Source organism: Scardinius erythrophthalmus (genome assembly GCF_964197995.2).
Source record: "Scardinius erythrophthalmus genome assembly, chromosome: 19".
NCBI lineage: Eukaryota > Metazoa > Chordata > Actinopteri > Cypriniformes > Leuciscidae > Scardinius > Scardinius erythrophthalmus.
The window spans coordinates 27,580,509-27,594,547 of record NC_138239.1 but is presented as its reverse complement, the minus strand read 5'-3'; the positions used below and the strand labels follow the sequence as shown (position 1 = coordinate 27,594,547).

General features: G+C 45.7%; 1 protein-coding gene across 1 annotated transcript; it reads left to right on the top strand.

Moving 5' to 3' along the window:
- Positions 1-10,978: 10,978 nt before the first annotated feature.
- On the top strand, positions 10,979-12,202 carry myct1b (myc target 1b). The gene is made up of 2 exons (XM_081394118.1): positions 10,979-11,084; positions 11,266-12,202. The coding sequence occupies exons 1-2, from the start codon at positions 11,012-11,014 to the stop codon at positions 11,784-11,786; spliced, it is 594 nt and encodes a 197-aa protein (XP_081250244.1). The 5' UTR covers positions 10,979-11,011; the 3' UTR covers positions 11,787-12,202.
- The last annotated feature ends 1,837 nt before the right edge of the window (positions 12,203-14,039 follow it).

Sequence of the window (14,039 nt, the reverse complement as noted above, 5' to 3'; positions counted from 1 at the left end):
CTACTCCTCTAGAACCCCTGTCCAGGTCTGAGACAAAAACACTGAACAATATACGGGCATCCTTCCAGCATATTAGTCTGGGTGTTTTATTATAATCCAGATGTTTAACCTTTCAAACTATAAGCAAAAGTAATAGTGATGCAAGCTTAAAGGTGCAGTAAGTGATTTCTGAGAAACGCTGTTGAGAGCACCACAACACACTTGTAGCCAATCAGCAGTAAGGGGCGTGTCCACTCATGATGGGGCAGGAGAGAGAGTGAGCCAATCAGCAATTGGGGGCGTGTCCACTCATGATGGGGGAGGTAATGCTGCGTTCCAGGCAGGTTTTTGAGCATGTAAATCACGACTTCAAACCACGACTCACGACTTGTAACTGGGAGTACATCGATCTAGTACGAGTTCAGGGGTGGGAAGTCACGGGTTTGACTGCCGTTCCAGTGCACTTTCACGGGTATAAGGTTGGAAAAACACGGGCTACAGGTTGCCTGGAACGCACCATAAGAGAGTGAGCAAGAGGGAGATTTGAAGAAAGGCTGTAGAAAGAGAGATGGCTGAGAGACATTGCAAAAGAGAAAGTTAAGAGGAATATCACTGAAAAAGAAGGGTTATGATTGCAAAAGCTTTAGGACCAGAGTTTATATTAGAAAAGCTTTCCAGCGTTGGAGAGACCTAAGTGGGAAGGCCTGAAAATGGCTGCCATTGAGCTGTTTCTGCTCTGTATGTGAGTAACACTGGTTTTGAATAATATCACAGAATCAAGATATAGCCTACTGTTGTCGTAATGTTAGCTGTAGTAACAGGACAGTTTTGAGAGTCATTGTTTGTCTGGAGCTGGTGTGCTGCGGCTTCTGGCGACTAACAACCAACTCTTACTGCTTATACACTCTTGTGTAGGCCTATTGTACGTTCATTTTTTGTTTTTCTTTGTTGTTCGGAATTGTTCGTCATCTTCGCTTCATTTTTTGCAAATAATTATTTTGCTTTGCTTCAGCTATGGTAATGAAACATCCGTTTTAAGGGCGGAGCAATGAAAGTTGGTGTGCTAGTGTGTTTGTTTGGGTTGTTTTCAAATATGTGACCCTGGGCCACAAAACCAGTCACATGGGTACATTTTTTTGAAATTGAGATTTACAGTATATATCATCTGAAAGCTGAATAAATAAGCTTTCCATTGATGTATGGTTTGTTAGGATAGGACAATATTAGGACAATATTTGGCCGATATACAACTATTTGAAAATCTGGAACCTGAGGGAGCAAATAAAAATCGAAACATTGAGAAAATCGCCTTTAAATTTATGTTCGCAATATTTCTGCATTCACTCACAAAAATAAATGTTTTATATATTTACGGTAGGAAATTTACAAAATATCTTCATGGAACATGATCTTTACTTAATATCCTAATGATTTTTGGCATAAAAGAAAAATCGATAATTTTGACCCATACAATGTATTGTTGGCTATTGCCACAAATATACCCGTGCGACTTGTGACTGGTTTGGTGAAAATTTTCATTTCTGGGTGAACTATCCCTTTAATCATGTGGATTTGGTGATGAATAATATTGAAGCTAAATATTAGCAAAACAGTTGGATTATGGAAACATTTTCCTACCAGCATGAGCCCCTGCATCCCAACGTCATCACTCGCTCCCAGAACAGCAATCATCGCTTCTATGTTTTTCTATAGGGTGGTTTTATATTTTGCCTTCCTTTCAAAAATGATCGCAAAACATATAACATTTCCTGCCACCTAAAAAGCCATACTCATTATGTTGGCAGGCACCATATTGGCAGAAATGTGTCTCAAATGCATTTGATATGACATGACATAGCATTCCAGTAAACTAAAACAACCTTCTCATAAAGAATGTAGCCTAAATATCATTCAAGCAAGAAAGGTCAAACAAAACTATTCTCTCTATGGCATCAACACAAGTTTTTGATAAGGGCCTTTTGTCAAGGCCAACTTCCTGTAAGAAAAAAAAAACAATGATGACCTTCATGAGCTAAACTTATTTTAAACACAAATCTAATCTAACCCCAAAGACTAAATCTTTTATCAATTTTCTTTGTGGGAAAAAACAGCCATGACTAGGGCAATTTAACAATACAGCTCTCTGTAGTTAGATTACATGCCATCTATGTGATTTTAATTAAATTAGCAATTTATGTCAGCACCTAGCAGACACAATTATGTCCAAAAATACACAGAAAGCATCACAACACAAATACATCCTCTGTTTGAAAACCTGACCTTTCCTCAACTACTGCAGCACAAAACCAGTCCGTTCGAACCCTCAGCTGATAAAGCAAGGCATTCGTAAAACCATCATGATGCACAGTGCATGATTCCCTCTGGACAGTTCAAATGCACAAACATTTCTGTTTGCAACACGGCCATAAGCTGTTTTTGATGACAGCATTAGTTAAAAGATAAATGGATGGACATGCAAAGCCATTATGTAAAGCATCAATATTGATTTCTCAAGTGGGTAAGTTCCTATGCTATCAAATATGGTGCATTTGTGCAACAAGAGACATCTGGCAAACTCTCTGTGGGAAGGCACTGAATCAGCAAATTTCCTCCTGACTCATAGAGCCAGAGGACGGTCATGAGAGCTGGGAGAACAGAAATACAGCATCACCTACCTTGCAGCCTCTGCATCACATTCATAATGTCCTTGGTGGACCGTCCGAAAGGGCTTAGGGAAGCCATGGTCCCTCTCTACAGTCCTGTGCTCCACTGACACCGGATCACTCATGCAGTCGGCACATCAGACAGAAGATACTGCACTACTTTCTTAAGGGGCATCCCCATCTGCCCCTCCTACAACTCTCTTTCCTCCTCTTGCTCTCTCTCACTCTCTCTCTCTCTCTCTCACTCTGATGCAGAAACTCCAGGAACTTGATACGATCCAATAGAAAAGCAGGTTTCATTTAGGTGCCCAACCAGGTAGTCGACCAATCACAAGTCCTCTTCTATCTAGTCAGTGAACCAAGAAGAAAAATTAACAGCATGGGTGTAAAAGATTTAGATGAGGTAACATATAAACTAAGTAGTGTAACTTAAGTTAAAAAAAAACCTAAAACATCATTAATTTCATTATGACTAAATCAGTTAAATAAATAAGGTTACACAAACAAAAGTTATTTTTAATATCAGGTAGAAAACTGCACATTTCCACTTTTTACAGTGCAATTGTACTGTATGCACACTGTAGTCATGCTGTACATGCATAATTTGCACAGAGATCAGGTCCCTTTTATATCACATAAATTGCTGTTATTTATTTATTTATCAGTTTGATAATAGTAATAATAATCATCTATGGACTTATTGACTGATTTCTATTATATGGAAAAGAGCTTTAGTTATAGAGCTCATCCATAATTTAAAGTCTTTGCCCACCAGGGATCATTTTTATCTTACACGTTTATTGCACATGAAACGCATCATTGACTTTGCATGCATATCAGCCAAAGTTATGCAAGTAACTAAGTGAAGACAACAGAAACTCAGGAACACAAGATAAATATCAGCACAAACAGCTTGTCGGAAGTCTAAAAGCATAAGCGGAGATTAAACGGGAAATTATTGCGCAAATCGCCAAGAACACCAGTTCTAATTAATCAGAATACATTGTTTCATTTGTTTAGTAGGCTAGTATGTAGTGTGTATTACCGTGAGCAGAAGACGCTTCCTTCCCCTCGGGGCTCTTGAGTCTCATGTGATGATGGTGGTAAAGATCTGTTGGACGGGTTGCTTTGGAAACCTTTAAACAATGTTGCAAGGCCGTGTTACTTCATGTGACCTTTACCGCCACCTATTGGTATTAAAGGGAACAATAAGGGGGCGTTTAGACAGAGCGCGTTCTTGCGTTCAAAAGCGTTTGACAAGAGTGCAATGAAACAACGCAGAGGAAGGACAGACAGAGGAAGGATAGATAGATAGATAGATAGATAGATAGATAGATAGATAGATAGATAGATAGATAGATAGATAGATAGATAGATAGATAGATAGATAGATAGATAGATAGATAGATAGATAGATAGATAGATAGATAGATAGATAGATAGATAGATAGATAGATAGATAGATAGATAGAGAGATGGACGGATGGACGGACGGATGGACGGACGGACGGACGGACGGACGGACGGACGGACGGACGGACGGACGGACAGATAGATAGATAGATAGATAGACAGAGAGATGGATAGATAGATAGATAGATAGATAGATAGATAGATAGATAGATAGATAGATAGATAGATAGATAGATAGATAGATAGATAGATAGATAGATAGACAGACAGACAGACAGACAGAGAGATGGATGGACGGACGGATGGACGGATAGATAGATAGATAGATAGATAGATAGATAGATAGATAGATAGATAGATAGATAGACAGACAGACAGACAGACAGACAGACAGACAGACAGACAGAGAGATGGATGGACGGACGGACGGACGGACGGACGGACGGACGGACGGACGGACAGATAGATAGATAGATAGATAGATAGATAGATAGATAGATAGATAGATAGATAGATAGATAGATAGATAGATAGATAGATAGATAGATAGATGGATAGATAGATAGATGGACAGATGGATGGAAAGATAGATGGATGGATGGATGGATGGACGGATAGATAGATAGATAGATAGATAGATAGATAGATAGATAGATAGATAGATAGATAGATAGATAGATAGATAGATAGATAGATAGATAGATAGATAGATAGATAGACAGACAGACAGACAAGAGAGATGGACAGACGGACGGACAGATAGATAGATAGATAGATAGATAGATAGATAGATAGATAGATAGATAGATAGATAGATAGATAGATAGATAGATAGATAGATAGATAGATAGATAGATAGATAGATAGATAGATAGATAGATAGATGGACAGATGGATGGAAAGATAGGTGGATGGATGGATGGATGGATGGATGGACGGATAGATAGATAGATAGATAGATAGATAGATAGATAGATAGATAGATAGATAGATAGATAGATAGATAGATAGATAGATAGATAGATAGATAGATAGATAGATAGATGGATGAATGGATGGATGGACGGATAGATGGATAGATAGATAGATTACCACCCAGTCTCTCCATCAAGAACAACGTAGTTCAATAATGACATCTGCTGGCCATTCCTGTTTTTGCAATAAACTCAGAGCAAGGCTGTCCTGCAACTGTTTTTCTAAAAGTTTCCCTTCACTGCAATATTTGTAAAAGCCAGGACACCAGGAGGGAACAGAGACTGGGACTTCAATTGAATTCAGTAGAATGCATATCATCTTCCTTTTTCTTCTTCGAGTTCATGCATTTCTAGATACTTAGCAAAAATGATATAGTTCTAACTTTTAGGTGGGTATTTTTAAGAGTATTGTGACGAGCGTCCTCAAAGGAATCAGCGTCGCCCTGGTAACAAACACAAAACACCTGCACGTCCTCACAGCGAGCTGATCGGTCACAGCTGCACCTCATCAACAGACTGCTACAAAAGCAGCACGTGCTGAGCAGACAGACAGACTCTGGTCTCGAGCTGAATGTATTGCTGGACTAACCTTTCTCTCTGTTCCCTTCAGAAAGCAGCGAGTGACCGACAGCCCATCACGTTTGGAGCACGTTTGGACACCCACTTTCATTTTTGGATTGAACACTGCAGAGCACTTGGAGCACCAGCCATCACTCACCGGATCACCGTCTTCCTTCACCTTTTATTTCATCACTGTAAATAATTCCACCCTCCGGGGCCTTTTCACTAAGCCTGCCTTGTCGAGTGATTCTTCACCCCGTGACAGTGGTGGAGAATGCGGGCAAGTGCGTGAGGAATCACCGGCAAGTTCACCGCCCCAAATCCTAATTTTTTCCTTTTTTTCCCTTTTCGCACTGCAGGACACGGAAAGCGGCACGCTTGGTCCCCATGATGGAGGAGGTTCTACAACGCCTCGCGGAGGTGAGCATCCGCCAGCAGCAAATTGTAGAACATCTCGCCACTCGCCAGGGTAGGACGGAGGAAGAACTAACCGCCATCCGTACCACCGCCGCTCAGCGCGTTCCGCTACCTGACCCTCGAGCTCAAGCCACCCGCCTGCTGCCGAAGATGACGGCTGATGATGATGTAGAAGCTTTTCTGCAAGTCTTTGAAACTACAGCCCGATGTGAAGCATGGCCCGAGGACGATTGGGCACGCGCGCTGGCACCTCTTCTCACTGGAGAAGCCCAACGGGCTTATTTTTCACTTCCCCGTGAGATCGCCGAAGATTATAACGAAGTCAAGCGTGAAATCCTGGCGAGGCTCGGCCTCTCATCCATCTGTGCCGCCCAACAGTTTCACGAATGGGAGTTCAAGTCCCGCGTGCCAGCCCGTGCCCAAGCCGCCGAACTCAGCCGCATCGCGCATCACTGGCTATTGGAAGGAAATCCCTCTGCAGCTCAGGTAGCGGAACGGGTGGTGGTCAATCGCCTCCTCCGTGCTCTTCCCCGTCCAATTCGGCAAGCGGTTGGAATGAGAAATCCCTGCAACACTCTGGAACTAGTGGAGGCGATCGAGCTGGCGGATGCCATCCATCACCACGAGGCTGGGGATCGAGCGTTGCCGTTTCCCCGGAGGGTGGTCCAGGAGCGGCGCCCGCTCGAAGGCACCTCACGACCAGTCAGCAGGCCGACGGTTCCCCCGCCGCGAGACGAGCCCATGCCCAGCGCTGAACCCATAACACCACCGCGTGCGTGGCTGGCAGGCTGCATCGTCCATCAGCGTGTACCATCGGGAGCCCCTGAAGCGGACGTGGTCGTGGAAGGGAGACGTTTCCGGGCCCTGCTAGACTCAGGCAGTGCGGTCACCCTTATCCAGTCCCGTGTGTGTGCCCCTCGAGGCTGTGAGAAGAGTTTTCTGCCGATTACCTGCGTACACGGAGACACTCGCCAAGTACCGGCCCGCAGAGTCACCATATCGTCACCCCAAGGCACCTGGCCGGTGGAGGCTGGCTTGATGAAGGACCTGCCGGTGGCCGTACTGCTTGGGAGAGACTGGCCGGGCTTCGACAGACTGCTCACCGCCGCTACTCAGCCTGCCAGCCTGGAGGGGAACCGTCGAAGACGGAGGCGGCCACGTGGACCCCGCCGCAGACCAGCCCTACTTGCCTCCGACAGCGGGAGAGATGGTGAGTCCCCCTCCCAATCTTCTAATCCTTTCTTTGTTTACCAACAGGCTGCTGGAGGGGGCTCATTCGCCAAGGAACAACGGGAGGACGAACGTTTAAAGCACTGTTGGTCCCAGGTACGGATAATCGATGGAAACGACGTCCTCCCACGGCCCCATCCTCTCCCGCATTTTGTCGTCGAGAATGGCCTGCTGTACTGTGTCGCACAGCGGAGGGGGGAGGAGAAAAAACTACTGGTGGTTCCCCGAGCCAAGACCGAAACTATCCTGGAGCTGGCCCATTCCCACCCCATGGCAGGACACCTCAGGGCAGCCAACACCACCCAGCGCATCCGCGACCGTTTCCTCTGGCCGGGCCTGGAGGCCGAAGTAAAGCGGTTTTGTCAAGCCTGCCCGACCTGCCAGGTCACGTCGCCCAGGACTCCTCCCACCAGCCCGCTCATCCCGCTGCCCATCATCGAGGTGCCCTTCGAGCGGATCGGAATGGACATAGTGGGGCCGTTGCCAAAGTCTGCCTGGGGACACGAGCACATCCTGGTGATCGTCGACTACGCCACCCGGTACCCAGAAGCAGTTCCCCTACGCAAAGCCACCGCGAAGTCCATCGCCCAGGAGCTGTTTCTGTTGGCCAGCCGAGTCGGCATCCCCGCGGAGATACTGACTGACCAGGGAACACCGTTCATGTCCCGGCTAATGGCAGATCTCTGCAGGCTGCTGCGGGTGAAGCAGTTGAGGACCACGGTTTATCATCCCCAGACGGACGGGCTCGTGGAGAGGTTCAATCAGACCCTGAAGCAGATGCTGAGACGCGTGGCGGCGGAGGATAAGCGGGATTGGGACCTTATGATTCCCTACGTGCTCTTCGGGATCCGCGAAGTACCCCAGGCCTCAACTGGCTTCACCCCCTTTGAGCTCCTGTTCGGCCGCCAACCACGTGGGCTCCTCGACATCGCCAGGGAAGCTTGGGAGCAGCAGCCTGCCCCTCATCGCACCGTCATCGAGCATGTACGACAAATGAGAGAGAGAATCGATCGAGTGATGCCATTAGTCCGGGAACACCTCAGCAAAGCCCAACAAGCGCAGCAACGCCATTACGACCGGGCATTCCAACCACGGGAGTTCCAGCCGGGAGACCGCGTCATGGTCCTGGTCCCCAGCTCTGCCTGTAAGTTCCTGACTTCCTGGAAGGGTCCATATACTTTGTTAGAAAGAATTGGGCCAGTCACGTACCGTCTAAGGCAACCTGGTCGACGCCAGACAGAGCAACTCTACCATATTAACCTCCTAAAGAAGTGGGTGGGGACCCGGGACCAAGTGGCGGCCCTAAGTCTCACAGTTCCCGTGGTTGTAGACGTCGACCCCCATCTTTCGGCTGCCCAGAAGGCGGAGCTGCAGCACCTGGTCAGTCAGTTCCAGGATGTGTTCTCGACCCAGCCCGGGCAGACCAACGTGGTCCAGCATGACGTCAGGACACCCCCAGGAGTCGTCGTCCGGCAACGGCCCTACCGTGTCCCGGAAGCTCGTCGGCAGGCTATTGAGGAGGAAATCCAACAAATGCTAAAGTTGGGTGTAATAGAACCATCCCGGAGCCCGTGGTCCAGCCCCATTGTAATGGTTCCAAAGCCGGATGGCACCCTCCGCTTCTGCAACGACTTCCGCCGCCTGAACGAAGTCTCCGAATTCGACGGGTACCCCATGCCTCGGGTCGATGAGCTGCTGGACCGTTTGGGAAGGGCCCGGTATATCAGCACCTTGGACCTCACCAAAGGCTATTGGCAGGTACCACTCTCCGAAACTGCTAAACCTAAAACTGCTTTCTCAACCCCCAGTGGCCACTGGCAATACCGGACCCTTCCCTTCGGCCTGCACGGGGCCCCCGCGACCTTCCAAAGAATGATGGACATCATCCTGCGGCCCCATCAAGCCTACGCAGCCGCCTACATCGATGACGTCGTGATCCACTCCGAGGCATGGGGAGAACATCTGGAGCGTCTGCGGAGGGTGCTTTCAGAGCTCCGGTGGGCTGGACTCACCGCCAACCCCCGAAAATGTCATCTAGCTCTCTCTGAAGCCAAGTACCTGGGTTTCCGTGTCGGACGGGGCCTTATACAACCCCAGGAGAAGAAAGTAGAGGCCATCCACTCCACCCCGAGACCCCAGACAAAGACCCAGGTACGAGCTTTCTTGGGGTTGGCAGGGTATTACCGGTGTTTTATCCCCAACTTCTCCTCTTTAGCCGCCCCTCTGACAGACCTGACCAGGAAGGGGCAGCCGGATAAAGTATGCTGGACCCCAGCCGTGGAAGAGGCCTTCGCCCGTGTCAAAGCGGCACTGACGTCGTCACCGGTACTCCGCGCTCCAGACTTTGGCTGCCCCTTCCTGCTGCAGACGGATGCCTCCGACACGGGACTGGGAGCCGTCCTGTCCCAAGTCCAGGAAGGTGAGGAGCATCCGATCATTTACATCAGCAGGAAGCTGTCCCCGGCCGAGAGGAAGTACGCCGCCGTCGAGAGGGAGGCCCTGGCCATCAAGTGGGCAGTCCTGGAGCTCCGGTACTACCTCCTAGGCCGCAAGTTCACCCTGGTCACAGACCATGCACCTCTTCAGTGGATGGCCCGCGCCAAGGACACCAACGCCAGGGTGACTCACTGGTTCCTAGCGCTCCAGGACTTCCACTTCGAGGTACGACATCGGGCCGGGGCCGCCAACGCGAACGCTGATGGCCTCTCACGGATATGGACAGCTTATGCAGGTCTGTCAGGGGTCATTCCCCACCCTCCCCTTATTTCACCCCTACTATCTCCATACGTTCACAGGACCAGAACGACGCTTGGGGGGAATGTGACGAGCGTCCTCAAAGGAATCAGCGTCGCCCTGGTAACAAACACAAAACACCTGCACGTCCTCACAGTGGGCTGATCGGTCACAGCTGCACCTCATCAACAGACTGCTACAAAAGCAGCACGCGCTGAGCAGACAGACAGACTCTGGTCTCGAGCTGAATGTAATAATCTCTGTTCCCTTCAGAAAGCAGCGAGTGACCGACAGCCCATCACGTTTGGAGCACGTTTGGTCACCCACTTTCATTTTTGGATTGAACACTGCAGAGCACTTGGAGCACCAGCCATCACTCACCGGATCACCGTCTTCCTTCACCTTTTATTTCATCACTGTAAATAAATCCACCCTCCGGGGCCTTTTCACTAAGCCTGCCTTGTCGAGTGATTCTTCACCCCGTGACAGTATTATTATTTGGTTCTATGATCATGAAATATACAGTGATAGGCCAAAAGGCACAGATACTAAGGCAGTAAGGAAATCCCCTCTGGCAACTGAGACCTTATAACCTGCATGGGCGTCTTCATTTTCCTATGGGAACTGTGTCAAATCAAAGCTATCTCGATAGATGCATTGTTCAGTTTTAGTTTTTTAGTTTTTACTTAAGTATTTTCCTTTTATCCTCACTCAATCTCAAAACAACTTTAGTGCAAAAGTAGGAAATTTAAAGTGCTGAAAGGTCTACAAAAAGGTGTAAGTTGGTCAATTATAATATAATGGGGTGAAGAAGCCATTGTATTGTATCCACTGAAACGAAGGAAATGATGCAAGAGGAAACAGCTCTGTTCCCCTGGATTTCTGTCCTGAACAGATAAGCCGAGCACTTGCTAATTTTACAAGTAAAGAGGCAGGAAGAATGACGACAATGTTTCCCTTTATGCAAACTTCCCTTTTATTCCCTGAGAAATACAGTGAACAGTCCTTGTGGGCTTGGATTGAGTTTGGCTGCATGTTGACATGCTTCTGCTAACTATTATGGCTTCAAATGAAACTAATGCGATTTTGGAATTACTTAAACCTATTGATTTTGGTAAGAATTGCTGTGCATTTGTTTTACTATCATTGTAGCCTTGCTTAAGCTAGCTTATATATCAATTTAAACCGTCAATATGAAATATTTTCAATATGAAAATAGTCTTTTGCAAACCCTTCAACTGTTCAAAATGATTTTTGATATAACATACTCAAAATTCAATAACCTTTCCATCCAGAGGAGCTCATCCTGGCGTTCTGCTTGTCAATCCTGATGGGTCTGCTCATCGGGATCTTGATTTTCCTCCTCCTTACATGGATGTCAAGAAGACGGAGAGCTTCGGTCAGGATCACCAGACATCAAGACCAGCCATCAGAATCGAAAGGCTCACGTAATCAACGCTGTCAGCTCAGACAATACAAGAGTCACGGTTTTGACAAGAACAGTGAATATGCGGGAAGAACGACTTTGAACCTCCACAGACAGACCTCCGTAGACCCCAATGAGCTGTTGGGCAGAAGCCCCAGCTTTCTGAACGCCACTTTTCGGCCACCACTAAAAAAGACTAACAAGACTAGTGATGAAACAGAGGATGATAACCAAGCTGCATTAATTCCTAACATCACAGATCCATTTAGTACAGAACCAGCAGAGTCTTTCTGGTTGGGGAAGGGCAGTCTAAGAGGATTTCTACCCAGACAGACTCCACCACCTGCATATGACAGCGTCATTCACATCTTTCAAGAGACCTGTCCCTGACTGCGTGTGACAAGAGACTAAGGATTGCACATAATCCCAAAACATGAACTCAAGCCTTGCTCTAATTTGAGAAGGGATCTGATTTATCCTATACTGACACTCATTTGACTCGTTATCTTCATAAGAACAGAAACACTTTGCGATAAGGTCCTATTAGTTAATGTTAGTTAATGCATTCTCAGAAGCAATGTAGGGCGGGACTTCCTTTTGTCATGGGTAATTCATTGGGTGGATGTGGTTTGCTATTGGTCGATCTCATGTGAGTGACAGGTTGTCCCGCCTTTAGGCCAGTAAACGCATCATCAGAGAAGAAATTTCGCTCTAAGAGGGAAGGGAAGTTATTTTGATAAGAAATTACGAGGGAACATGAATTTAAAAATAATGATGTATATTGTGTATAATAAATACTGCAATTTTCCATTAAAAACCTGTCCATTTTGATTTCATGGTGACTTTAATGTTAGAGAAAGTAACCTTACTGTAAAGTGTAGTGAGTGTCACCCAGTATTCAACATTCTTGGTCAATGTGAAACATAGCTGTCTAAAACTATTTGTACTTTGACATAGACCATGGCACTGAATGATTCCCGTATTCTAGCCTACCATAGTAAGTACATGGTACATACAGAAGTGAAGGAACATTGTATGCTTATTTTTGTCTACTAAAGTAAACCATTCACTAGGAACAACAGAAACAGCAGAGTGCCTCCTGGGAATCTCTTCAATATGGTATTGTTCTGTCTTTCCTGAGACGAAAGTGAAGTGTCTCTCTTGAGTCCTGAGCCTTGTTGCAAACTGTTTGAGTAAAGGAAACAAGTGAAGTAAGTGCTAGTCAAATTACTTTTCACTAATAGAAAACAGAATCAGTACATGCACAACATGGGTTTCAGAAGAAAGGGTTTCAAGAGGTTTTTTGGTAGGCTAAAACAAATCAACTTTCAGGACACACACTAATTATGAGCTCTGAGGTAAATAGTCTGTGCTACCATTGGCTTACAAAGTCTGTAAAAGACGTCTGAACACTAGGCCTATATTTCATTTCATTCACTTTTTATGCATGGATATTGCAAAAAAAAAATTTTTTAAAAATATTACAAGTAATAACAAAAACACTTTAAGGTCAAACTTACCATGAGCTCTGAGGTAAATAGTCTGTGCTACCATTGGCTAACAAAGTCTGTAAAAGACGTCTGAACACCTATATTGCATTGTCATCTGTCAGGTTGTAGGGACTTATGCATGTTATTGCAAAAAATAGAACCTTTAAGTACACAGATTTGTATTTGTAGGACACTTGTCTCGTAAAATGAGCTGGTTAGTTTGGTTCAACGCTTGGTGTTTTGAACGAATCTTTAAAGTGAACAATATATTCCCTTCACTGACTGAAGTCGCCCCCTTTGAAGTAGCCTACTGCTTTCGCGCCCTTAAGACTGACTGTAGTAGCCTAGTCATAGCCTTTGACTGTGGGCAGTGAAGGAAAATTTCCTTGGTTGGACAACTAAACCGATACGCCCCTTTCACTGAACGAATTCTGTGTTTTGACATCAGTACATTTCATTCGTGAACCAACTGAACATTATCTCATTTAGGCAGTTGTAGTGTTTTTACACAACGTCTTGAAGAAAGTCATGTCCAGAATTGGAGAATATTGATGGAGAAAGTCTAGATAGATCTGTTTAATGTAATTTGTGGGTAAATCGTGTGTTTTGGTCGTGAAAAAGGTCAGTGTTTTAACGAGTCGACTGTTTGATTCAATGACTCATTTAAAACACCTGTCTGTTGCCACCTTTTGGCATAAAACGAACAAAAAAAACTGAACAAACTGTGATGAACAGTATCAATAGCAACTTTATTAAATAGGTTTTATAGAAAATGCGTGAGAAAACAGTAAATTGAGCAAAATAATCACTTTTGGGCGTTGAAAGGAAAGACAGCGTTTTGAATCGTTTTTCTAGTAGCGTGCTAATTGAACAGTCTTTGAAATCCGTGCTTTATTTTCTCAGTGAAGCTTAATATTATTAGCAAGCAAATTCCTGAATCTTAATACGTATGACAAAATAGGAATGAAGATTGGTGATTTATATCAGTCTGGTTTGCTCGTGCACCGCATTTGTTGTAAACTATCTGGATGGGGTTGTGGGCCATGTGATCAAAGCACCATTCCGTCAGAGCGCGGGTTGCCTTCGCACGCCGAAAAATCCCTCATTCAAGGGTTCTTTTGCGCCAATGCACTGCGTCTCACTGCATGACTTT